Source organism: Acanthamoeba castellanii, assembly GCF_000313135.1.
Source record: "Acanthamoeba castellanii str. Neff unplaced genomic scaffold scf7180000084664, whole genome shotgun sequence".
NCBI classification, from domain to species: domain Eukaryota; phylum Discosea; order Longamoebia; family Acanthamoebidae; genus Acanthamoeba; species Acanthamoeba castellanii.
In genome coordinates, this window is record NW_004457466.1 from 613,089 (window position 1) to 636,082 (window position 22,994).

General features: G+C 58.0%; 8 protein-coding genes and 3 pseudogenes across 8 annotated transcripts; 7 read left to right on the plus strand and 4 right to left on the minus strand.

Annotated features, from left to right (window-relative positions):
* Positions 1-1,370, plus strand: part of ACA1_371910 — a 4,050-nt pseudogene extending 2,680 nt beyond the window's left edge.
* A 263-nt stretch (positions 1,371-1,633) lies between these two features.
* Positions 1,634-3,236, minus strand: ACA1_372020 (MORN repeatcontaining protein; the record flags this gene model as incomplete). Its single annotated transcript, XM_004340302.1, has 3 exons — positions 1,634-2,055; positions 2,151-2,412; positions 2,520-3,236. 3 exons carry the CDS (start codon positions 3,234-3,236, stop codon positions 1,634-1,636), a joined length of 1,401 nt encoding a protein of 466 aa, XP_004340350.1.
* A 784-nt stretch (positions 3,237-4,020) lies between these two features.
* ACA1_372030 (swarming motility protein ybia, putative) lies at positions 4,021-4,245 on the plus strand (the record flags this gene model as incomplete). Its single annotated transcript, XM_004340303.1, has 1 exon — positions 4,021-4,245. One exon carries the CDS (start codon positions 4,021-4,023, stop codon positions 4,243-4,245), a length of 225 nt encoding a protein of 74 aa, XP_004340351.1.
* Positions 4,246-4,353: 108 nt separating this feature from the next.
* ACA1_372040 (fungal Zn(2)-Cys(6) binuclear cluster domain containing protein) lies at positions 4,354-7,288 on the minus strand (the record flags this gene model as incomplete). The annotated part of the gene is made up of 6 exons (XM_004340304.1): positions 4,354-4,810; positions 4,899-4,940; positions 5,036-5,196; positions 5,387-5,510; positions 5,608-6,685; positions 6,970-7,288. The coding sequence occupies 6 exons, from the start codon at positions 7,286-7,288 to the stop codon at positions 4,354-4,356; spliced, it is 2,181 nt and encodes a 726-aa protein (XP_004340352.1).
* A 418-nt stretch (positions 7,289-7,706) lies between these two features.
* On the plus strand, positions 7,707-9,752 carry ACA1_372050 (UBX domain containing protein; the record flags this gene model as incomplete). The annotated part of the gene is made up of 9 exons (XM_004340305.1): positions 7,707-7,810; positions 8,008-8,142; positions 8,272-8,381; positions 8,588-8,730; positions 8,859-8,978; positions 9,085-9,220; positions 9,330-9,462; positions 9,555-9,646; positions 9,712-9,752. The coding sequence occupies 9 exons, from the start codon at positions 7,707-7,709 to the stop codon at positions 9,750-9,752; spliced, it is 1,014 nt and encodes a 337-aa protein (XP_004340353.1).
* Positions 9,753-9,887: 135 nt separating this feature from the next.
* Positions 9,888-11,396, minus strand: ACA1_372060 (oxidoreductase; the record flags this gene model as incomplete). The annotated part of the gene is made up of 6 exons (XM_004340306.1): positions 9,888-10,262; positions 10,388-10,634; positions 10,708-10,853; positions 10,936-11,060; positions 11,130-11,202; positions 11,289-11,396. 6 exons carry the CDS (start codon positions 11,394-11,396, stop codon positions 9,888-9,890), a joined length of 1,074 nt encoding a protein of 357 aa, XP_004340354.1.
* A 419-nt stretch (positions 11,397-11,815) lies between these two features.
* On the minus strand, positions 11,816-13,283 carry ACA1_372070 (hepatocellular carcinomaassociated antigen 59, putative; the record flags this gene model as incomplete). The annotated part of the gene is made up of 7 exons (XM_004340307.1): positions 11,816-12,006; positions 12,116-12,222; positions 12,332-12,452; positions 12,523-12,659; positions 12,755-12,889; positions 12,984-13,058; positions 13,120-13,283. 7 exons carry the CDS (start codon positions 13,281-13,283, stop codon positions 11,816-11,818), a joined length of 930 nt encoding a protein of 309 aa, XP_004340355.1.
* Positions 13,284-13,813: 530 nt separating this feature from the next.
* ACA1_372080 lies at positions 13,814-17,312 on the plus strand (annotated as a pseudogene).
* A 392-nt stretch (positions 17,313-17,704) lies between these two features.
* Positions 17,705-18,820, plus strand: ACA1_372090 (annotated as a pseudogene).
* Positions 18,821-19,150: 330 nt separating this feature from the next.
* On the plus strand, positions 19,151-21,526 carry ACA1_372100 (cytochrome p450 superfamily protein; the record flags this gene model as incomplete). The annotated part of the gene is made up of 13 exons (XM_004340308.1): positions 19,151-19,231; positions 19,336-19,443; positions 19,512-19,622; positions 19,722-19,865; positions 19,937-20,021; positions 20,103-20,215; positions 20,301-20,336; positions 20,368-20,501; positions 20,578-20,659; positions 20,742-20,842; positions 20,915-20,996; positions 21,107-21,292; positions 21,377-21,526. 13 exons carry the CDS (start codon positions 19,151-19,153, stop codon positions 21,524-21,526), a joined length of 1,413 nt encoding a protein of 470 aa, XP_004340356.1.
* Positions 21,527-22,149: 623 nt separating this feature from the next.
* On the plus strand, positions 22,150-22,937 carry ACA1_372110 (uncharacterized protein; the record flags this gene model as incomplete). The annotated part of the gene is made up of 5 exons (XM_004340309.1): positions 22,150-22,181; positions 22,205-22,412; positions 22,484-22,585; positions 22,653-22,762; positions 22,841-22,937. The coding sequence occupies 5 exons, from the start codon at positions 22,150-22,152 to the stop codon at positions 22,935-22,937; spliced, it is 549 nt and encodes a 182-aa protein (XP_004340357.1).
* Between the last annotated feature and the right edge of the window lie 57 nt (positions 22,938-22,994).

The window sequence follows — 22,994 nt, forward strand, 5'->3', positions numbered from 1 at the left end:
GACACACGACACACGACACACGACACACGACGCGCGACACGCGACACACGACACACGACACACGACACACGACACACGACACACGACACACGACACACGACACACGACACAACAGCGGGTGGGAATCGGAGCGCGGAACGCGGCCAGGTATGCGCTGGACCGAGCCGCGGGACCCTACGGGGCTGTGCTGCCGCCGCCCCGTCCGCGGCTCTACTACACCCAGAACACGACGGTCGAGCAGAAGGACCGCTTCACCAACATCCTCTGCCAGTCCCAGCGCCGCGCCTCCACCCGCGCCCCGACCCTGCAGCCGCGCCTCCCCTCTCCCGCCGCCCAGTCGCCGCCGTCGTCGTCGTTGGCCGTCGCTCCGCCCATATCGCCGCGCTCGCAGCCGGCGGTCATGGCCCGATTCGGGGGCGTCGAGCCGGTGTTGCCGTGCCACGGGCCACCGCCCACGCTCCGACGGCCCGAGCAGCCCGCCGCGGTCGCCACCGAGGGCGCGCCGGTGCCCGCACTGCAGCACATGACGAAGGAGCGGCCGCGGCCGCCGGTGCGACGGCTGCCCAAGCGGCCGGACTCTGAGATGCGCCAGGAGCGGATGAAGAAGGCGGTCAAGGTCGACGTCTGCAGTCAGACCAGCACCTCGACACTAGAAGGTGCCTTGTCCTGCGGTCGTGTGCGGTCGTGTGTGGCTGACGTGGAGTTTGCGTGTGGTGGGGCGGCGGGTGCAGCGCGGTTGACGATGATCCCGACTGCGGCGCCGACCGACAAGTCCAAGATAAGCTTCGAGATCACGTCCACGCAGACCAACCAAACCAAGTTCAAGAACTACACCGTACCTCTCTCGTCCTCTCTCTCTCTCTCTCTTTCTCTTTCCGCTGTAGTACACGACCGCAGGCTTACGCGCGTGGGCGACGACAGGTCTATTCGCTGTTGGTGCGACGGGGGGACGAAACACACACGGTCGTCCACCGCTACTCCGAGTTCCTGGAACTCCACAAGAGCGTACTGTCTTCTTCCGCCCAAGTACCCTGAGATTCTCTTCTAACCGGCTTTCTCTTCTTCTTCTTCTTCCGTTGATGTACGCGCAGATCACGAAGCGGGTGTCGCCTTCCCTGATTCCCTTCTTCCCTGGTACGATTATATTGTCTTGCGTGTCGTGTTTGTGGCCACAAGCTGAAGATTCGTCGTTCGGGTTAACTTGCAATGCAGGAAAGAAGCTGTTCAACAATCTGAGCACGGATGTGGTGGAACTGCGGCGCACCAAGCTGCTGGCCTACATGAACAACCTGGTGGCCATGCCCGAGGTGATGGCCCTCTGCTCCGAAAAGATCGAAGCCTTCATCAAGCCCAATGCCACCACGGGCTGAAAATGCCAGCAACATGTAAGACTCAAAAAAAAACATAAACTCTGTGACACACAGCCACGTTGTTGTTTGGGGTTGTGCACAACACTTCATTGTTCAAACGCACATTTGAAGAGACCGCGCCTAGATGGTCATACAGTTGGCGTGCGCATTCGCGGTCGAGAGAAGAGAGAGAGAGAAGAGAAGAGAAGAGATATGTAAGTGAGTAAATAAATAACATGCATACACGGGTGAAGAGAGAGCCAGCAGCTCGGACGGAGGGTCGTTCAGGGCTCCATCGAAAGCTCTCTCGGGTGCCAAATCTTCTGCGTCGTCTGACCGTTGGCGTAGGACATGACGCCCCACCCGTTGGGCTGGTTGTCCTTCCAGTTGCCCTTGTAGGTGTCGCCGTTGGCCTTCTCGAGGGTGCCCCAGCCGTCGCGGTTCCCGCCCTTCCACTCGCCCTTGTACACGCCGCCGGCCTGGCGATAGGTGTAGGTCCCGAAGCCGTGCCGCCGCCCGGCCTTGTACTCGCCCTCGTAGAGACTGCCGTCGGGCCAGGTGAAGGTGCCCTTGCCCTCCATCTTGCCGTCCTTGTACTCGCCGTCGTAGCGCCGGCCGTCGGGCCAGATGACTGTGCCCGTGCCCTCCCGCTTACCGTCCTTCCACTGTCCGTCGTACTTGGTCCCGTCGACCCACGTGTAGACGCCTGAACATCGCAGCAGCAGCAGCAGCAATGTGTCAGTTGATATGTCATGATTAAGAACCGACGACAAGAAGAAGAAGGTGTAAGCTTCAACGTACCAGGGCCATGCCTCTTGCTGTCCTTCCAATAGCCAGCGTAGGAGTCGCCGCCGTTGCGGTTGCAGGTGGTGGGCCAGCGGAAGATGCCAAAGCCGGAGCGCATGTCCTCCTCCCACTCGCCGTCGTAGCGCCGGCCGTCGGCCATGATGCCCGTCCCTCGTCCGTGGCGCTTGTCCTTCTTCCACTCGCCCTCGTACACGTTGTTGTGCTCCAGCGTGAACTGTCCACTCCCGTTCTTTTCTTCACCACGCTTGAAGCTGTGCTGCTCTCATGTAAGACGCCACAGGTTAGACATGAAGTGACGTGCCAGCACGTAAGCTGCTCAAAGCAAGATGTGGCATGTGGGAGAAGGATTATAGATGTGCGTACCATCTTGCAGTCAAAGAGCCAGCGCCAAGGCTTGTTCGCGGGCTTCTGCCCGAGGGCGATGTCCTGGGACCAGAGGCTCTCGCAGATGGTCTTCCACAGCGACTCGTCCGATCCGACCTTGCGGAAAAAGGTACAGGTGCACTGGGCGATGGCGAGATCCTTCCCATCGAGGAAGGAGAAGATCTTGAGCAACAGCTCGGGTGGCAGCATCCCGAAGTAGCCCCATTCGGCCTGGACGGGACGTTGCGCATCGAGCAGGAACGAGTAGAACGATCGGCACTTTACGAGTTGCATGTAGAGTTCTTGGATGTTGTTCTCGATCTTGAGCACACAGGGCTGGAAGTCGGCGTTGAAGTGATCTCGACGTAGCGTGTCCTTGAAGAGGGAGGTGTCCTTCTTGATCTTGTCGAGGGGCTCGATGAGCCGCGTCAGGCGATTTATGTTGTCCTCGATCTCCTCTTTGGAGATGTCCTTCTCGCTCGTGCCGTCGAGCCCTTCCTTTCCTTCATCTTCGCTATCGGTCTCGCCTAGGACCCGCATCCGCTTCCTGGGTCGCTCTTCGACCTCCTCCTTCTCCTCGCTCACGTTGAAGACATCATCGCTCGGGTCTTCTGGAGATGATCTCTTGTGGCGAAGATCGCAATCGACGGTGTAGTGATACTGCTTTGCCACGAGGGGAACGCTGAGGTTCGAAGCAGAGGCACTTGGTTTCATCATCTTCCTCTATATCCTTCCGCGAACACGCCGATAATGGCGAAGATGCCAATGCAGGCGAATTTTCTAGCCGAACGAGAATAGGTGCAGAATCGTTTCTTGCGAAGGTGGCTCGCCCGAGTTCGCAGAGAGCTGAGATGGAAGGATGCTTTGCTGGGGAGAAGATGTGAGGATGGAAAAGATCCGCCACAATCGTGCTCGCGACAACCAGACGTCCTCCTTCGAGAAAGGCCAAATCGGGACAACCGCGGAAGTCGTCTGGGAAACGTCATTTCTGAAGACGATGTGCGAAAGAAAATAAAAAGAAAATCACGCAGACAAAGTTCATGCTAAAATTAAAATTAAAATTAAAATAAAACAATAAAACCAAATGGAAGAAGACGCCACGGTGGTGAACTACTCGGGCGAAACTGCGGACGGCCCTCATGGGTTCCTCTCCAACCGTGCTCTCGTCGGCTTCACCATCGGTGGCCGACAATGGCCCTCTGTAGAGCACTACTTCCAGGTCTTCCCCCCCCCCAACCGCACAAGCGACTTTTTATCTCCTCACCACGGTCGGAGCAGGCGCAAAAGTTTGTCGGCAGCGACCACGAAGAGGCCATTCGCAAGGCCAAGACCGTCAAGGCTGCGCATAACATGGGTGCGCCCTTCTCTGGCTCTGTTCAGTGAAATGCACCGGTCTGAACCCTCATCACCGTACCACGCGCTCGACACGACGCACACGCCACGCATGCTACCGCACACAGGCAGGGACAGATCGAAGCCACTGAGGAAGGACTGGGAGGAGATGAAGGAGCGCGTGGCCGAGGAGGCGATCAGAGCCAAGTTCGAGCAGAACCCGGAGGAGCGGGCCAAGCTGTTGGCCACCAAGGGCGCCACGCTCATCCAGCGAACGCGCAACGACGCCTACTGGGGCATACCCGAGTCGGCCACCCTCGGCGAGAACAAGATGGGCAAGATTCTCATGCTGGTGCGCGACGAGCTTCTCAACGCGCAATCGACAACATCATGAACGATGAGTGATGAATGTAATGAGGTTTTTGCATGCACAACGAATATACGAACATGATGGTGATGACAGTGAAAGGAAAGAAGAAGTAGAAGGTTGGTTGGTTGGGGTTCAGGAGTGGTCGGAAGGGTCGTCCTCCTCGAACATGGTGAGCTGTGGCGACGAGATGTAGGGCGGCGTGGACGGCGGCATCCACGCCCACGAGTACCGGCCGGTGCTGTTCATGGCCAGGCCCGTGCTGCAGCCGTCCGGACCCGGTTCGCCCAGCGGGACGCCGCCGGCGAGGGTCACGCTCGTGCTGGTGCTTGTGCTCGTGCTGGTGCTCGTGGAGGTGGACTCGTGCATGGGGTGGGAGTAGGGCGTCTGGTTGTGCAGTGGCTGCTGCTGGTGGGGGTCCTCCTTGCGCACGGGCATGTCCTGGCCCATGTGCGGCATGCCCGTCGGGCCGTCCTCGCTCCAGTTGTCCAGGCCCATCGCCTGCCGCACCTGGTGGATGTGAGCATGGCTGCCGTTCATCTCTTCGCCCGTCAGGATGACGCCCTCCAGCGCGATGGCGCTCCACACAGGCCTGAATATTTACAATCATAATTCACAAAATAGTGTGAATGTTAGCTCAATCAATGAATAAATAAATACAACATCATCGGTGCCTGTACCGTCCTACGTGATCGTAGAAGAACTGGTGTCGGGTGACCGCTCTGTGATTGGGTGAGCACAACATACGAATTAACATTAAAACACACTGAAAGAGAATCAATTAAATAAAGTTGGAAGGGGAGAGAGAAAGGCGCACTTGAAGATGGTGCCGTCCTTGGTGAGACATCGGGGCTGGATGGTGAGCACGGGGCTGTAGGTCTTGTTGAAGCGTTTGAGGAAGGGGATCACGAGATGCAATAATCGCGACGCCTCTCCGGGGGCGACCAGCTTCTGCCACGAGCAACCCACAATCTCGTCCTAGAGACACAGTGTAGAGTCGTGTAAGAAGAACAGATGTGGCTCTACCAACTTCGTCGCGTTTCTCTTTCGCGCATAGTTGTAGGAGGATTGTGTGTGTGTGTGTGTCGTGTGTGTCGTGTGTGTGCGTGTGTGTGCGTGTGTGTGTGTGTGTGTGTGTGTGTGTGTGTGTGTTGATGGTGTGGCGTACCATCTCGAACTGGAACAGTCGGCAGAAGGCATAGTTCACGGCAGCCAGAATGCCGTTGAGGCCCTTCTTCCTCAGCACAAACACCAGCGGCTTGTTGGGATTTCGAATCACGAACGACGGCACACTGAAGAAGTTGTTTGTGAGCAAACAAACGCCATTCGGAGTTGAATGATGGGCGGGGAGAAGAGCTCGGAGCTAAAAGAGCGAAGAAGGGCGCGTACTGGATTCCCTCCACCGCAATGTAGGGCATGCCCTTGAAGAAGGGCACCGGGTTCTGGGGAGTCCCGCGCGACCCGTTCCCGAAGCGCTGCTGGTGGCCCGGCGCCGGCGGAATGTTGCCGAAGGGCGGCGAGAACTGCTGCCCGGCCGCTGCGGCGCCGGTTGTGGAGATGATCGAGAACTGAGGCGACGACACGGACGACGACGACGACGACGACGAGGAGGAGGAGGAGTAGGGTGGCTGTTGGTGCGGTGCGGCCTGGGACGACAGGAATGTGGCGAACTGCTCGCGCAGCAGGACCTGCTCGTTCTTCAGGTTGAGGGTCTCCTGCTTGAGCTCGTGCGTGGTCTCCTTGAGGCTCTTGACCTCCTTGAGCAGCATGGAGAGGGCCGACATCAGCATCTTGCCGTCGTGTTGGCTCATCGGCGTCGACGCCGCCGCGGCGGCGGCGGCAGCAGCGGCAGCGGCAGCGGAGGCGGTCATGCCCGGAAAGGCCGTGGCGGGGGCCGATGACGACAGCACCGTTGGCGAGGGCTGCGAGGGCGGCGAAGAGGAATTGATCGTCGTCGACGGGTGCGAGAAGATCGGGCTGGGCGGCGACGCCGGCGATTGTGTGGACTGCTGGCCATTGCCGTGGCTGTACCCGCCGTAGGCGTGGGCGTGCGAGGCTCCGCTGTTGGGCGCCGACTGCGGCGGCTGTTGCTTGACCTGGACACCCGTATACCCCGACGGCGCGGATCGCCCGAACGCCTGCGCGGGCGACACGGGCGGCGGAAACGAGGCGGCGGCCGATGCGGGCGAAGTGGCGGTTGAGGAGTTGAGTGGCGTGGCTGCGGCCGCTGCGGGAGGCATCATCATGCCGGCCTGCAGCTGCGCGGCGAAGGGGTGGAACGACGGGGCGCCGCCGGCTGCGGCCGCGGCCCCCGGGTAGCCGGCTGCGCCCTGAGGGAGCACGTGTTGCGGGACGCCGGGGCCGAACGACTGGAGCCCGGCGGGAGAGAAGGGGACGCCGCCCAGCATGTTGGGGTGCCCCATCATCGAGCCGAAGCTGATACCCAGCGAGGCATTCGGCATCGCCACTGGTGGAGCAATACACCATCACCATCACCATCACCAACAACACGACAAGATAGACATGTGAGTGCAACAAACGGCAGTAGAAGCGGGAAATGGTTGGTGACCAGAATGAAGGAGAGCAACAGCAAATCGGCGCGAGAAGTTTCAGCGGAGAGAGCAATTCGGGAGTTGCATGAAAGAGTTGCACGAAAGCCAAGCTTCGCGGGCCGAGAACGGAGGGGGGGGCGGCAAGAAGAGCGAAGACGAAAGGTGCAAAAGAACGAATAAAGAGAGGGGGGGTTCTTACCGTTGATAATGCTGGGCATGCTCTGGGTGGTGGCGCCTCGCGCGTTGCGTTTGACCTTCTTGGGTCGCCCCCTCTTCTTGCACTCGGCGTCGCGACAGCTATCCCCCAGCCCTAGCGATACGCAGCGGGCGCAGGGGCGTTCGGTGTCACAGGCGGTGTGCGACTCCTTGCATTCGGCGCAGGCTCGGTTCACCTTTGGTCGTTTTGTCGATGTGCCTCCCCCGGAGCTGCCCGCCGGCGTAGATGATCCATCTATCGAGGGCGAGGGGGAGTTCCTCTTCTTGATCGATGTCGAGGCGCCGTTGTCGGACACTTCCATCTTCTTGTCTATTCTATCTTCACCCTTCGTTTTTTTCGACCTCCTATTTAGTTTTATCTAACTTACAGATCTAACGGCCGTGGTGGGGTCGTGTAGGTGACGCCCCAAACATTCAACGCCAAGTATGTTCTCGTAAAATTCCCCGACCAATGGCTTTTATTCTTCGCCAATGCTGTCGGACTTTTAATTTTGTCGATTTAGCGAGGAAGAAAAAGAATGGCCAGTGTGGGGATCGAACCCACGACCTTGGCGTTATTAGCACCACGCTCTACCAACTAAGCTAACCGGCCTGGCGTGATGAAATGGCTACTGGGTACGATGTGCTTCGGTGAGTTAACTACACACGTTTCCTTTGCGTGGCGCAGAGAGGGAAGGAGAGAAAGGTAGATCGTGCAGCAGAAACGAAAGTGATCAAAGCATGGCATCGGTGGCGCAATTGATGGAGATGGGCTTTTCGCAAGGCCAGGCGGCAAAGGCAATCGCTGCCACTGGCAACACCTCGACTGAGGCTGCTATGGAGTGGTGCGTGCACGCAACATCTTGTAATGCTTGGCAAGCAGCTACCAGGAAATGCACTTCACGCGATAAATCTATGATAAGTTGTTTTTTAATTATTATCAATCTATATATCATTATAAATCTATATTAATCAATCCATGCATGATCTGTGGGATGCGCCACCCTTCCCCCTTACGCCGAGTTGTTTGGGTCTGCCACAGGATCTTCTCGCACCCTGAGTCTGCTGAAGATGCTCCAGCGGCAGCCACAGGCGGTAACGCGCCCACTGGCCAGGCACCACAACCGATGGCCGTCGACGGTGCAGAGAAACCGCCCACCGTCCACAACGCCCTATGGTCATTTCCCTTCTCCCGAGCCAGCTGCTTCTTTAACACCGTTCGATGGCTCACGCCGTATGCACACACGACACACACACGACACACTACATCACACACACCACACACACACACAACACACACACACAGCGATACGTGCAAGGATCAGATCGTCGGCACGCGCCACAAGTGTAAGTCGTGCAAGGACTACGACCTCTGCGACGCCTGCTACGAAAAGCGGCTCATCAACCACGACCCCGGTACGAAATCGAAGCTGAAGCACCGTGTTGTGCGTTGTTTGTCGTGTTGTGTCGTGTGTCGTGTGTCGTGTGTCGTGTGTCGTGTGTCGTGTGTCGTGTGTCGTGTGTCGTGTGTCGTGTGTCGTGTGTGTCGTATCACGCATGTTCTTCCAGCGCCATCGTGCTCATGTGCGTATGGTGACGTGTGGCAACCGACCCTTGGGCAGATCACGAGTTCGGGCACTTCACCGAGGACATCCCCATGCCCGAGAGAAAGCCACTCACCCCCGAGGAGCGCGAGGCCGCTCTCAAGCGGCTCGAGGAGAAGCGGAAGGAGGTTTTGAGGCTCAAGCAGGAAGAAGAGAAGAAGGTTCGCCGTTTCAGCGCTCGCAACTCGCTCGCGTGCCTCCTTGATCTCGATCGACACAGCTCAACAGTGACACAAATTGGCTCAATTCCTTCTTCTTCTTCTTCTTCTTCTTCTTCACTTTCGTTCAGGCCGAACGCGAACGCGAGCTCAAGCGAAGGCAGATGGGCAAGGAGATCCTGGCGGCCAAGGAGAAGTTCAAGGAGGAGCAGATCCAGCGCGACCTCGCTCTGCGCAAGAAGGAGAAGCAGGTATCGTACCGTGCCACTCACCCGTGTCGACTCTGACCACACACACGCCCATCGCGTGGCGCAGCGGCCGCTGTTGACTGAATTCGCGCATTCTCGATCACAACAGGAGGAGGCGCGGGCGCTGCGCGAGATCAAGGAGAAGCTGGCGCGAGAAAAGGCCGCGAAGCTGGCTGCTCGACAGCCCGCTGCTGCCGCTGCCCCGGCGCCTGCACCTGCTGCCGCTGCCCCTGCCGCGCAACCGGGTACCCACAACTCGAATCTCGCTTCGCTCTCTCTCTATATCATCTCCTGCACCAATGGTGCTCAACGCAAGTACTCTCTCCATGGTCTGCATGATCGCATTGCGAGCAGTCGCGGCAAGCAGCGCGTCCACGGCGACCGAGGCCGTGGTGCAGGTGCGATTCCCGGACGGCAAGACCCTGCAGAACTCATTCAAGCCCGACGACTCGCTGCGGGTCGTCCACAGCTGGGTCCAGGCCAGCAGGTGCGTCGGTCGTGGCATGCCCCCTTCTGGGGGCTTGGGGGGGGGGCAAGTGCTCATATCAAGGCGGCGCGGTGGTGGCGGTGGTGGTGCAGGACTGACGGGAGACCGTTTGCCCTGAGCACGACCTTCCCGCGCAAAGACTACAGCGGCAGCTCCCTCGACTCGACCACGCTCAGAGCCGCGGGTACTAGTCACCGTGCATGCCTCGTTTTGGCCGCTTAGCGCTGACTGTGTGTGTGGACTGCGCAGACCTGGTGCCGCGGGGAGCGCTCATCGTCAAGAACCTGTGAATGAAGAACGAGAAAAGCGAGACCCAGACGAAGTGTATTGGCAGCTGCGGCACCACACTGACGATCATCATCAACAATGAAGCTGCGCGCCACAATCACCAATCTTCTCTCGATCGCGAGCGGCACCTCGGGTCCTCAGTTGTAGCGCGTGGCCACCTTCGTGAGGCCCACCGTGTAGTCGCGCGCGGCGATGAACGACGCGGGGAAGGGCTGCTCAGCGGGCGGCCTGGCGCTCACCTGGTCGAGGCGTTGCATGTGGTCGGGCGAGAGGGTGAACTCGAGCGCAGCGATGTTGTCCTTGAGCTGGTCGAGCGTGCGCGCACCCACGAGCGGGCTCGTCACGCCGGGCTTCTGGGCCAGCCAGTTGAGGGCCACCTGCGCCGCCGAGCGGTCCACCTCCTTGGCCACCGCCACCACCTCGTCCACGATCCTCCAGTTCCGCTCCTCTTTCGTGTGCTTGTCGACCCACGCTCCGCGCTTGCTGTCCGCCGACACGCGGTCGCGAGTGTGCTGTCAGTTGTCACCGCACACGCACGCACACGCACACGCACACGCAACGCACACGCTATAGAAAGAGAAGGTCAGACAAGGTCAAGCACAATAAGACGGTGAAGTTGATGGTGGTGTAGTGGTACTTTGCCGGTGAGAAAGCCTTCGGCGAGGGCGCCCCAGGGGATGATGCCGATGTCATGCGCCCGGGCCATGGGCCCCAGCTCCCACTCGAGCGACCGGTCCAGAAGATTGTACCGCGTCTGCAGCCCGATGTAGGGACTCCAGCCGCGCAGCTGGGCCACAGCGTTGGCGCTGGAGACCACCCACGCCGGCGTGTCGCTCACCGCCACGTAGAGTGCCTTCCCGCTCCTCACCACATCGTCCAGAGCTCTGTGTGACAGACCGACCATCATCAACACGACCAGACGCTTGCTTGATGTTGGTGGGGGGGGGGGCAATGAACCGCATGGTTTCTTCCACGGGAGTGCGGCAGTCCCACACGTGGACGTAGAGAATGTCGATGTAGTCGAGCTTCATGCGCTTGAGCGAGGCGTCGAGGTTCTCCACCAGGGCCTTGCGCTGGTTGCCCCCGAAGTTGGGGTTCTTGTGCTGTGCGTCTACACAGGAGGGCAAAACCATTCGCATCAACATCTTGGTGGATGGGGGGGGGGTTGGTGGAAAGCTCATGTACTGTGGGACCGCCAGCTGCCACGTTGGATGAGTACTTGGTAGCGACGACCATCTGGCTGCGCATGGGCGCCACCAGCTCGCCCACGTACCGCTCGCTGGTGCCGTTGGTGTAGACGTTGGCCGTGTCTGCCAGCACTCCGCGGTGAGCCTTCTATCCCCCTCCCCCCCCCAAAGAGGCCAAGCAAACCGCGGTACCGAGGAAGTTGCCGCCCAGCTCGACGTAGTGGTCGAACATCCTCTTGCTCTCCTCGAAGTCGGCCCCAGCTCCCTGCGCAAGAGAGTGGCTGAAGGTTGAGCTCACGGTCATGGCGGCACCACGACGCAGCTTGCTGGGCGCAATGAGACGTTGCGTACCCAATCGGTGCCGAAGGTCATGGTGCCGAGGCACAGGGGCGACACCCTCAGGCCCGACCGGCCCAGGAGGCGGTAGTCATCCAGCTCGGTCAACTTCGATGATGCCATGTGTGTTGTCGTTAGAGAAGAAAGAAGCAACTTCCTTGTGCACTCTTTCACGTTTTTCGACTTCCGTGTAAACAACAGCCAGACCTGGAAATCTCGTCCACTTCGACTCGAGGCCTGGTGGAGGAAGTGGCGCTGACCTTGTGGCAGCCACGCTCATGTCCTCGCCAGACGCGGCACAACCTTCAGAGGCGGCACCATGGCCTTGCGCTGGTTGCCCAGTAGTTGACATTCTTCGCCCTTGCATGAAGGAATCAGGCACACAACGTGGAAACGTGCACCTTCGGAGCGTAGGAAATGTTCGAACTATCGGTTGCAGTGCTACGCTATCAATGTAATCATGTAAAGCCAATCAAAATCAAAAAGAGGACAGAGGGCCTCTCCAACGAGCACCGCGCGCGTAGTTCTGTATCGATGGTACCTCAACGACGGAACCTCTTCTTGAAGCGCTCAAAGGCGATGTCGTCAGTGGCCTGCTCTGACTTCTTTCCCCTGTGGTGGTCGCCTCGCCAGCCGCCCTGCTGCTGGCCGTCGTTGTTTCGGTCCCGGTTGCTGTCCCTGTGGGCGTTTCGGTCCCTCCTCACGATCTGCGTCTGCGTCGATGGCCGGCCAACTGCGGTCGCGCACCACCCGGCATCACATCAGCCCAGTGAACGTCAAGCGATGCGCGCTGGGTACCGCGTGCGGTGCTGCGCGTGGGCGTGAAAGGAGAGGACGCGTACATCTGGTGTTGTAGGCGTCGGGCTGAGGTGGCGGCTTGGGTCCCTCCTTACGCTTGAGCAGCAATCGCTTGGCGTCCTCAGTCGCTTCGATGTTCTTGAGCTTGTACCTGCAAGGTCACAGCAGATGAATGGTGAGCCGTGAACGACACCACACACACACACACACACACACACACACACACACACACAACGACGAGAGAAGAACGAGCGAGGTACTCGATCGGCAGCTCGACTTCCTGGATGCCAGTGAGCCAGGCCTCGCTCACTTGATCATCGCTTCGCATGGTCTCCGACACCTTGAGATGCTCCGGGATCTCGTAGAGCTTTCTCTCCTCCTCTGTTGTGGGAACACAAAGCGTAGGCGTAAGGCCCGTGCCTAACTACACACAGGGAGCGTGCGAACGCACCTCTGAGATCAAACTCCTTCTCGGTGGTCTCCTCCTTGTCTCGCCAATCGACGCCTCGCTCGGCCTTGGCCTTCTCGATCGCTTCCTTCGCCCTTGTCTCGCGGAACTCCCGCAGCCGCGCCTCAATGTAGTTCTCCCTGTCGAGTAGGAGGTGGAGCAGAAGAAGACGTGAGCGCCACCGATCGCTGGGCGTTGTGCAGACCAACGCATGAAGGGGGTGGTTGCTACGTACAGAAGCGGGTTGACCACATCTTGCTCGGCCTGTACAGTGAAGGTGGACTCCAGCAGGTGTGTCTCCTTGTCGTCATCGTCGTTGGCCACGGGACGAACAAAACTGGAGGTCGCGATCTTCTGCAGCACCTCGGTACTGAAGAAGAAGAAGAAAAAACACGAGTCGGACGCGAGTGTAAGCCAAAGAATCACAAAAGGGCTTGTTGTTTCGTTTGAAGTTTGGGGGGGACCTCGTGGCAGCGGCTTCGCAGCCCTTGACTCGCTCCCTCTCCCTCTGCAACTTGCGGGTCTCGCGCAACATCAAGCTGCAGAATTTTGTTAAAAATGGTGTACAATTAAATTGTCAAAACAATTAAAAAATCGTACCCCAGGGGCGCGTCATCTTCGCCTTCCTCTGTCTCGGCTTCCTGGTCTGCCTCAGTCTCTGGTTCATCTTCGACGATCTTCTTGCGTAGTCTGGCCTTTTGTTTTCTTCCCGCTCCTGGCTTTTTGAACGCCACAACAATTTGCTCTTCGGCCTCTTGACTCATTTTCGCTCGCGCAACCTCTGCTTTCTTCCTTCTCCCATTTCCCTTCTTTTTCATCTCCAAAATCGAAATGAATTTCTTAACAGTTTCAAAATTTCGCAAACTTACGCCCGTCACATCGTCGTGTCATCTCTTGCCCTGCTCTGGTTGGCGCTTTGCGCACCTTGATGACGTCGCAACTCCCGCTGCGGCGCTGTGGTTGGGTCAACATTCAATAAAGCCGCACGAGAGCTGCACAAAACGTTCACAACCACATCGGATGCCGATCATACCATTCCTTAATTAATAGTTGTTTCGCCCGTGAACTCGAGTGTCGTCAGCACGCGGTGGGTCCGGCGAGACGACCGCCCGGGTGGTCGTTCTGCTCTCTTCTTTCTCGTGTTGACTTCAAATCGAGACAGGCAGCCAGCCTGGTGAGTGAAGGACAGATTTGTCTCGAGAAGAGGAGAAGGAGGAGAGCGGTTGATTGATTGATCTCGAGGGGCGAGGCAAAGCGTTTCAAGGCCTGAGCAGAAGCGCACAAACACGACAACATGTCCGAACTCAAGTATAGCATCCATCCTTCAGAAATCACCCTCCTGAGGAAGGTGGGCGGAGGCAACTTTGGTGAAGTGTGGGAGGCCGACTACATCGGAACGCGCGTCGCCGTCAAGCGCCTGCTTGCCGTTGACGAAGAGGACCTGGAGATCTACATCGAACGCGAACTCAGCACCCTGAGGTACGCTGCCCCGTGTTTCCCCACCGCGAAGGATCTTCTTTCTGCTGCGACTTTGCTCTTGCGAATCTCAGCACAAAGATGTTTGTTTTTCTCAATTGATATGAGTTGCTGGGTGCCAACCAGGCTCTCAGCCCCTCAAAAGAGGGTAGAAACTCATCGTGAGCGATGTGGTTTGTTTCTGCTACAGGGGCGTCTTCCACCCACACATCGTGCAATTAATGGGAATTGTGCGCCACGGGAAGGACGTCTTCATCATCACTGAGTACGTGGCTGGCGGCAGCCTTCGTTCCATCCTCAAAGGTACCCATACCTCTTTCTTTTAGATGCCAGCACACCAGTTCCTCATCTCGAATGTGTAGCGCGGGACAAAATCTGGACATTTTAATTTCGAATTAGATTCATTTCTCCTCCCTCCACCCCCAACTCGCCATCCAGAGCAAATCACCTTTGCGCAATCCGGTGCTTCATTTTATTTGCTGTTCCTTGCTATTTTTCCTTTTTCGGCAAATTGAAACACGAAATAGACAACCTCGTTTTCCATTATTATTAGCATCATTATTTGTAGGAGAACCAACAAGCAGTTATAACTGCTGGTGACCCCTCCTCGTCTTACTCGGTCAGCTTCCGACAATGAATTTATATTTAGCAATATATTTTTAATTCCTGCTTGCGTTCCCCTGTTGACCGATGCTCACCAACAACCAACAGATGAAAGCATCCCCCTGTCGTGGGCTCGCCGACTCTCGTTCGCCACCGACATTGCGTTGGCCATGGCCTACCTCCACCACCGCAACATCCTGCACCGTGACCTCAAGTCGGCCAATCTGCTCGTACGCCCAGCTCGCCGCTTTATCGCGCCTCCAGTCATCTCACTCGTGCGCGCGCCCATGTTATGTCTCAGGTGGATGAGGCGTGGCGTGTGAAGGTGTGCGACTTTGGGTTGGCGCGCAAGATGCCGCCGGCGCATGAACGCAAGCACTTGTCGGTCGTGGGCACGGACGAATGGTGCGCTACACTGTTCCCTGCGTGACAAAGTGAGTGTCACTTTTTGTATTTTTATTTATCATCCATCGATGCCTATTAGGATGGCTCCGGAGATGCTTCTCGAAGAAGAGTACGACAAGTCAGCAGACGTATTCTCTTTCGGCATGGTGCAGATCCATCTCTCTCTCTCTTCGCTTTTCGCTTTTCGTTCTTTTGATACCTACGTTCCGTCTAATGATGTTGCGCTCGCACGGCATGGCTAGGTCCTGTGGGAGTTGGTCACCAGGAAGCGACCTCCGGAGAGGCTGGCCGAGAGCGAGTTCGCCTTCGACTTTGAGAAGTTCAGGAAGAAGGTGCCCAAGGACACCCCGAAGGCCCTGTGGGAGCTCCTCTGCGATTGTTCCGCCTACGAGCCCTCCAAGCGACCTTCCTTCAAAGGTATTATAATAGTAATAACAATTTTGTTTTTGTGATGTGCGACTGACCGTCGAGTTGATGTGCAGCCGTCTTGGAGAGGCTTAGCAGGATCTTCTTGGAGCTGCAGAACGCCGCGGTGTGCGTCGACGAGCAGCCGTCGGAGGTGGAGAGGCGAGAGGCCGAGGAGAAGGAGCGGAAGAAGCGGAAGGAGCACATGAAGATCATCAAGCAGGTCGAGGAGGGCGGCGGCGACATCAAGGCCTCGCCCCGGGCGCACCAGCAGCAACAGCAACCGCAGCAAACGCACCAACACCAGCTCGCGCATACTGAGCAGCCGCAGCCGCAGCCGCAGCCGCAACCCGTTGACGACGTCGCCAACAATCAGCCGGACCAAGTCGCGGAGTCACAGACAACGACCAAGGACGACAAGAAAGGTTCAAGGGAAAAAGACGACAAGGTCGAGAAGAAGGAGAACAAGGACGACAAAAACGAGAAGCGGAAATCGGGGGAGAACCGAGACGACAAGAAGGTGGAGGACAACAAGTCGGCGTCGCAGGAGCGCAAGCTCGAGAAGGTGGTGTCAGGAGGGGACAAGCGGGAGAAGGAGAAGGAGCGCAAGAAGAGTCTGACGAAGGAGGCCGCGGAGAACATCCTCAACGCCATCAAGGGCACGAGCCCCGAGAAGGACCTGCGGAAGGAGCTCAAGAAGGCCAACTCCAAGGAGAAGGAGCTCAAGTACGTCCACCATCATCACCGTCGCGCGCGTGTCGTGTGTGTCGCGTGTGTCGTGTGGTCTCACGTCAAACTTTTTGCAGCAAGCTGAAGCGACAGGCCTCGAAGGACGGCAACCTGCACGGCGACGTCAGCTCGCCCAGGACCAATAAGAAGAAGGAGAAGGAGAAGGAAAAGAAAAGGAGGAGGACAAGGGCAAGAGCAAGGAGACGGTGAGCAGCCCGAAGGCCGCGCGAAAGACCGACGAGAGGCGGGCCACCCTGACCAAGTCCTCCGCCAAGGAGAAGCCCGTCTCCGAGAAGAAGAAAAAGACGCATCACCAGGAGATCACCGAGGAGGAGGAAGTGGAGACGCGAAGCTTCATCAAGAACGGCCAGGAGAAGATCAAGATCAAGAAGACCATCAAGTTCCCATTCACCAGGTACGCCGATGCTACATCGTTTTTGTGTGTCGTGCGAGAATTAACCAAGCGCTGACGGTTCGTGCCCAGGTCGCAATCGATCTTTTTGACGTGTGGCGTGCCCAAGAGGAAAACATGGGGCGCCGAGGACCCGGTTGAGATCACTGGTAACCTCACCCCCACTGCCTCTCGCTTTTTATTATTTTACAATCAGTATTTGTTATTGATATTGATTGTTTTTTTTTCGACCGTGCAGTCAAGGTGGAGAACAACTCGAGCAAGACGATCAAGCAGATCCAGGTATTCCTCCAACGCATCGACCAGGGCAAGGCACCTAAGGAGAAGGACGTCAAGGCCAAGGCGCTGCGGGAGAAGACCGAGAAGAGCTTCGAGTCCACCGCCGCGGGCCTGCCGCTGGAGGCCTGGCAGGTGCTCAAGACCACGCTCGACTACTCGCTCCCTTCGAAGGACGTCCTGCGCGCCTTCGCCGAAGACGACCCCGCCGCGCCCGGCCTCTCCGGCAGCGGCGAGGCCGTTGCCATCACCGAGAACGCCGAGGTGAGAATTCCACTGTGTGTCGTGTGCGTGTACGTGTCGTGGGTGTCGTGTCTTGTGACTGACGGGAGGGCCTGTGTCACAACAGGAGAAGGATACGACCACGGATGTCTACGAGCTGGTGGTGAAGGTGAGCCTGAGCCGGGGCGACGACGTACCCAAGCTGTTCACGCGCATCGGGATGTCTCCCCTGTTTGCCTATGTCCCACTCAGCATTGTGTATTGAGCACTCTCCAGTAAAGTTCAGTGGACGCCTTGTCGGCATGATGTCCCTCCACAAATCTCCCTGCAAGTGCGGAATGTGCGCAGCGTGCTAAGGGAAAATAAGGAAAATTAATTTTCTGTAGACTCGTTACGGCACATCCAAGAAAGGCCCTACCGCGAAATTTGGGGGAAGGAATGGTTTAACGGCGAAAACTGAAGGGACCGAATTGCCGGTCTGTACTCCGATTTGGCCCGCAAACAAGAACTTTCGGGCGACAGTCCAACCTATCAGTTCAGGGAAGCGACGGCCAAGCCCTGGTATAAAAAGGCGCCGGTCCAGACCGTCTATTCCGCAATCCAACACTCGCCGGACACACACTTACAACAATCAGCACCTCCTACCTATCTGCAAACATGCACTCTAGCACCACCACCAACATCCTCCCCGTCTACGTTAAGGTCACCTACTCCAGCGATACTCGCATGGTGGGCACCACCAGCGCCAGCTTCGCCGAGCTTGAGAGTCAGGTGAGGAGGTCCTTCGGCCTGGGTGAGCGCCACCAGCTCGACCTGCGCTACCTCGACGACGAGCAGGACCGCGTGTGCGTCTCGTCCGATGAGGAGCTGCACCATGCCCTCGACTCCTTCCAGGGCAAGACCCTCCGTCTGTTCCTGGCCACCAAGAACGCGGAGGAATCTACCAACTGCTCCCACAAGAAGGCCTACAAGGAGGACTCGGCCAAGCACGAAGAGGCCGCGCAGGAGCTGAAGAAGAGACTCGACAAGGAGGGCTTCGACATACCCGAGCGGAGGTGCAGGAAGCTCGTGGCCAAGTGGAACGGCAACGTAGACCTCGCCGAGGAGGCTGCCCGCGTGTGGCGCCAGAGGAAGGCGGCTCGCGCTACTGATGAGCTGCTTCCGCCTCCGGGCTTCTTCCACAGGCACCACAGCCCGCACCGCCAGTTTGGAGGCCACCACGGCCCGCACCGCCACCACTTCGAAGGCCACCACGGCCCTCACCATCCTCACCATCAGCCGCACCCGCTCCACCACCGCCACCACTACATCGGCGAAGCCGAGTGCGAGCCCATGCCCGGACCCCACCACTTCGTGGGCCATCACTACCTCCACTGCCCTCACCACGAGGTCCACCAGCTGCACCCTCGCCATCCTCACCACCAGCCGCACCCTCGTCACCCTCGCCACCATCACATCGACGAAGCCGAGTGCGAGCCGCAGCCCTGTCGTGGCCGCCACGACCACAAGTGGAAGAAGCACCATCACCCCGCGCACTCGCGCCAGATCGAGGCGCTCCTCCTCCACCGCATGGCCAAGAGGGAGTGTGCGCATCAGGCCCTCCGCTGCCCCAAGGGACACCACGGTCTTGGACGTCACCACCACGCCCACGGGCCTCGCCACTGCGGCGGCCTCGGCCAGGGCCCTCACCACCCGCGCACGAGCTTCTGCGCTCCCCCACCGATGCCAGGCTTCGCGTTGCCCGGATCCCGCTTCCACCACTGCCTGGCCTGATTGCAGACTCTCCCAAGCGGCCACAGCAAGCTTCTTTTCTTCATTTTTATGACTCTGTCCCTTTATCTCTTTCACACATAAACTCTTGTTGAATGCCACCATTCCCTTCTTTGCCTCGTGCCCCTGCCGCTTCCCAGTAGTTGGATAGTTCGGGAGCACGACGTGGCGCCCAGACCCACCCAGCCACTCGGCCGCTGGCTTACGGCGAGCGAATGGGAGCGAATCTGGTAAAAGAGCGATTGGGCGGAACGTTACAATACCGAAACAAGCGCAAAGAAAACAACAAACGCAACACAACTAACTCTCTCTCAGAGGCAAGCTTGAGACAAGATGGTGAGCCTGCTGAGCGTGCTGGTGGGTGTAGCTGCTGTGTGCGTGCTGGCCTTCATCAAATGGCGCGTTGATCGCAAGGTGCGCCGAAGAACGATTTTTCCGTTGCTCTTAGAGGAGTGATTTTGAGGAAGGGGCCAAGATTCTCACCAACATCATGCTTTCATTTTGCTGTGCACGCACAGAGGCTGACAGCGCCTGGCCCTCCCGGCATCCCCATCTTCTACAATCTCATCGAAGCCGTCAGCAAAAACGAGAAATTCTACGATTGGATTTATGACATGACCCTCAAGGTTTGTTGGCCTTCTCCCCTCCTCCTCCTCGTGCCTGAATCGATTTCGAATCTCACACTCGAGTGCAGTACGGTAAAGTGTGTGTGTTCTCCATTCCTCGCAAGCCGCTGGACTTTGTGCTTATCGACCCGGCTGCGGTCAACCACATCCTCAAGGTCAACTTCGACAACTACATCAAGGTACCCCGCCTTGCTCTTCTGCATTTACGGATGTGCGGTGTGTGCGGTGTGTGCGGTGTGTGCGGTGCTGACTCGCGCGTGGCAGGGTGACGAGTTCAGGGAAACGCTGTATCCCTTCTGGGCGATGGCATCTTCAACACCAACGGCAGCTGCTGGAAGCAACAGAGGCAGACCGCGAGTCACCTCTTCAAGGTGCGTGAACTGCGCAGCATGGTGCCCATCTTCGTCCAGCACGGCCAAGAGGTACGTCGCAATCGCCACGCACGCACGCACATGCACTCTTCTATCTCATCGCCCGTGACTGCCACGCACAGGTGGTGGAGATTCTGAAGGCGAACGAAGGTCAGGTAGTGGACGTGCAGGAGCTCTTCTGTCGTGCGACCCTCGACTCCATCGGAGGTACGCTGCAGCGCCCCCTCTTTGCGAGACTGTGTGCGGTGGTGTTATACCTTAAGATCCTAATTCTTGTGCACACCGTAGAGATCGCCTTCGGCAAGGCTATCGGGTCACTGAAGAAGGACGTCAGCTTCTCCAAGGCCTTCAACACCGCCACCCTTGCCTGCGACTACCGCTTCCGCTACCCCTGGTACAGGGTACGTTCGTGGTCATACCCGTGACCACAACGCATTCCTTTTATTCCACATTGTGCAAGGCACTTACCCTTGGTGTTGGTCGCAGTGGACCCCGTGGTCGGAGATGGAGTGGAAGCTGCGCGTCGGTTCGCGATCTGGACGCCTTCGCGCAGGAGGTCATCGACGAAAGGCGACAGAAGAGCCTTGACGAAGGGACCGACCTGCTCTCACGCTGCTTGAGCATCGGCGACGACGACGGACTGCCCTTCAGCGACAAGTTCCTGCGGGACATCATCATGAACTTCATGTACGCCCAAATGTCCCCGTTGTGCCCTGTGTGTTGGCTCAAGTCCACATTTGCTCACTCGCGGCTCGCCATGTAGTATTGCCGGACGCGATACGACAGCGCAGACGCTGACGTGGCTGTTCTATCTGCTCTCTCAGTACCCTGACGTGCGACAACAGGTATGTGGCACGCCTGCGCACCACATTGGGGGTGGGCTCCTCTTGGCCTGACATGTCTGTCGCTTGTGCAACGCAACAATAGGTGGCTGACGAGATCAAGGACGAGCTGAAGGGCGGGCTGCCCACCTATGACAACGTGCAACAGCTCAAGTGCCTCGAGCGCGTCATCGACGAAACGCTGAGGTGTGCATACCGTAGTGCTGTCTCCATGGCTTTTTGTTGGTCTCGTGCTCACGACGCAACCTTGCGTTACAGGCTCTATCCTCCAGTGCCTGTGGACCGCAAGTCGGCAGTGAAGGACGACGTTTTGCCCGATGGCACCTTCATTCCAGCTGGGGTAATCATTCCCCCCCCCCATGTGTTTGTTGCATGTTGTGTGTGTCGCGCGTCGTGTGTCGTGTGTGCATGAGTGAGCGCCCATACATAGCACTCACGATGGTCTTTCAGAGCGACATAGCCTACAGTCCATGGGTCTTGGGACGGCATCCCAGACTATTGGGCCGACCGCTGTCGTGCAAGCCCGATCGCTGGCTGGGCAGCGAACACAACGGCGGCAAGCCGGTGCCCTCCGTAGGCACGCTCCCCTTCATTCCTTTCAACTACGGTCCTCGCACCTGCCTCGGCGTCAAGATGGTACCCAACACACGCGCACGCACCGCACGCAACGGCACACATCACCGCACCATCGTCTAAATGGGGCGTTGTGCGGTGTCACAGGCCTATCTCGAGGTCAAGGTGCTGGCCTGTCTCCTCTTGCAACAGCTGTCGCTGGAGCTTGTGCCCGGCCACGACGTCTCCTATCTGCCCGCCGTGACCATCTCGGCCAGGCACGGCATGAAGATGATTCCCGCCCTGTCCACCCAGTAGTCGCCGCGGCTTAACATAAAAAGTCAAAAAGAAATGAAAAGAGAAAATACAGACGACGGACAAAAAAACAGGCCGTGACTTTTCTTCCGCAGAAGCCAGAACTTGTGGGAAAAGATAAAGATGGAGAAGGAGGCAAAGGAAGATGAAGACAAGTGGGGAGAGCAGGAAAGTGGCGCTGGCGACGAGGACAACGAGCAAATGGAAGAGGAAGTAGCCAGAATTCTGGGGCTACCTCTCGAAGAGGAAGGAGAACAGGCCTGGCCTGTTTTCACCTGGACCCCACCAGGTGTGGAGGTCCCCATACCAGCGCCCACGCTGACACCCACCCCAATGCCAGCACCACGGCCCCCGCTCGTCACAGAAAACAACCTCTTCCCCTGGGTGCCCACCCCCTATTCTTTCCCATTTTGTTAAAACTCGATGTTGACACTCAGCTTCGGTGGAATGGCGTTAGGGAGAGCCACCAATGCTGTCTTCTACTTCATCTTCAAGTTCCTTTACGGACGCAACGGGAGAGTCCACGTCGGCCGAGCCTCCGAGGCCTGCACCCCTTTTCCTCGTACCATCACCAACTGCTTCTTCGACTGCGCCTCGTCTGCCGGCTACACCGCCGCCACTGCAACATGGCTACGAGGACCAGCGGCAGCGCAATCTAGTGCGTCGCCTCGCTTCCGCTAGCCCTATTGTTGGCATCGATGAAAACGAAGACAACGACGACGAGAACCTCTTTGGCGGAGACGACTTGGCTTGGCGCCTCTACGACAACAATAGCAGCACCACCGGAGCCCTCCTGGCCGCCTCGCCTCGAGAAGCCGCGAAGAGGCGAGAGGAAAGGGGCAAACTGCGGGACCACGCCAGGCACTTGGCCCAGTGCAGAATAGAAGAGGTACTCCACAAAGATGATGCTTGGCATTTCTACACCCCATCCTCATTAATGCGGACACACACACAAACCAGGAACAACACAAGCGTAAGTGGTGGGACGAGCAGATCAAGGAGCGGGACTGGACCATGCAGCTGATGATGGCACTGTTGGACCCCACGTTGTCGTGTGCTCAGGTGACACACCACCCAAAGCGGTGCCCGTTCTGCGTTCTGAGGTCTTACTCACAACCTCTTCACACAGAAAAACGACCAGATCCAGAAGCTGCGCGAGCAGTTCATAGTTGCTGTGAGGCAGGGCGTCAGCAAGATCTTCAATTCTAAGAAATCCCACTCAGCATTCAAGTTCAACGGGTGCGTTTAGTACTTCCTACCCTCTACGCACACATACAATGGCTTACCTCAGAGGCCTGGTGCTTCTGGAGAGTGCAGATACGCGGTGGGGCCTGGGGAGGACGTCTACGCCACCGGCGGCATCCGCTTCCAGCAGGTCAGCTCCAGCGCCCAGGCCAGCCGCTTCTTCAGGTAAGGTGACCACCTCACCAAGCGCCTCCATTCTCTGCATCATCTGTTGGATGATTGATGG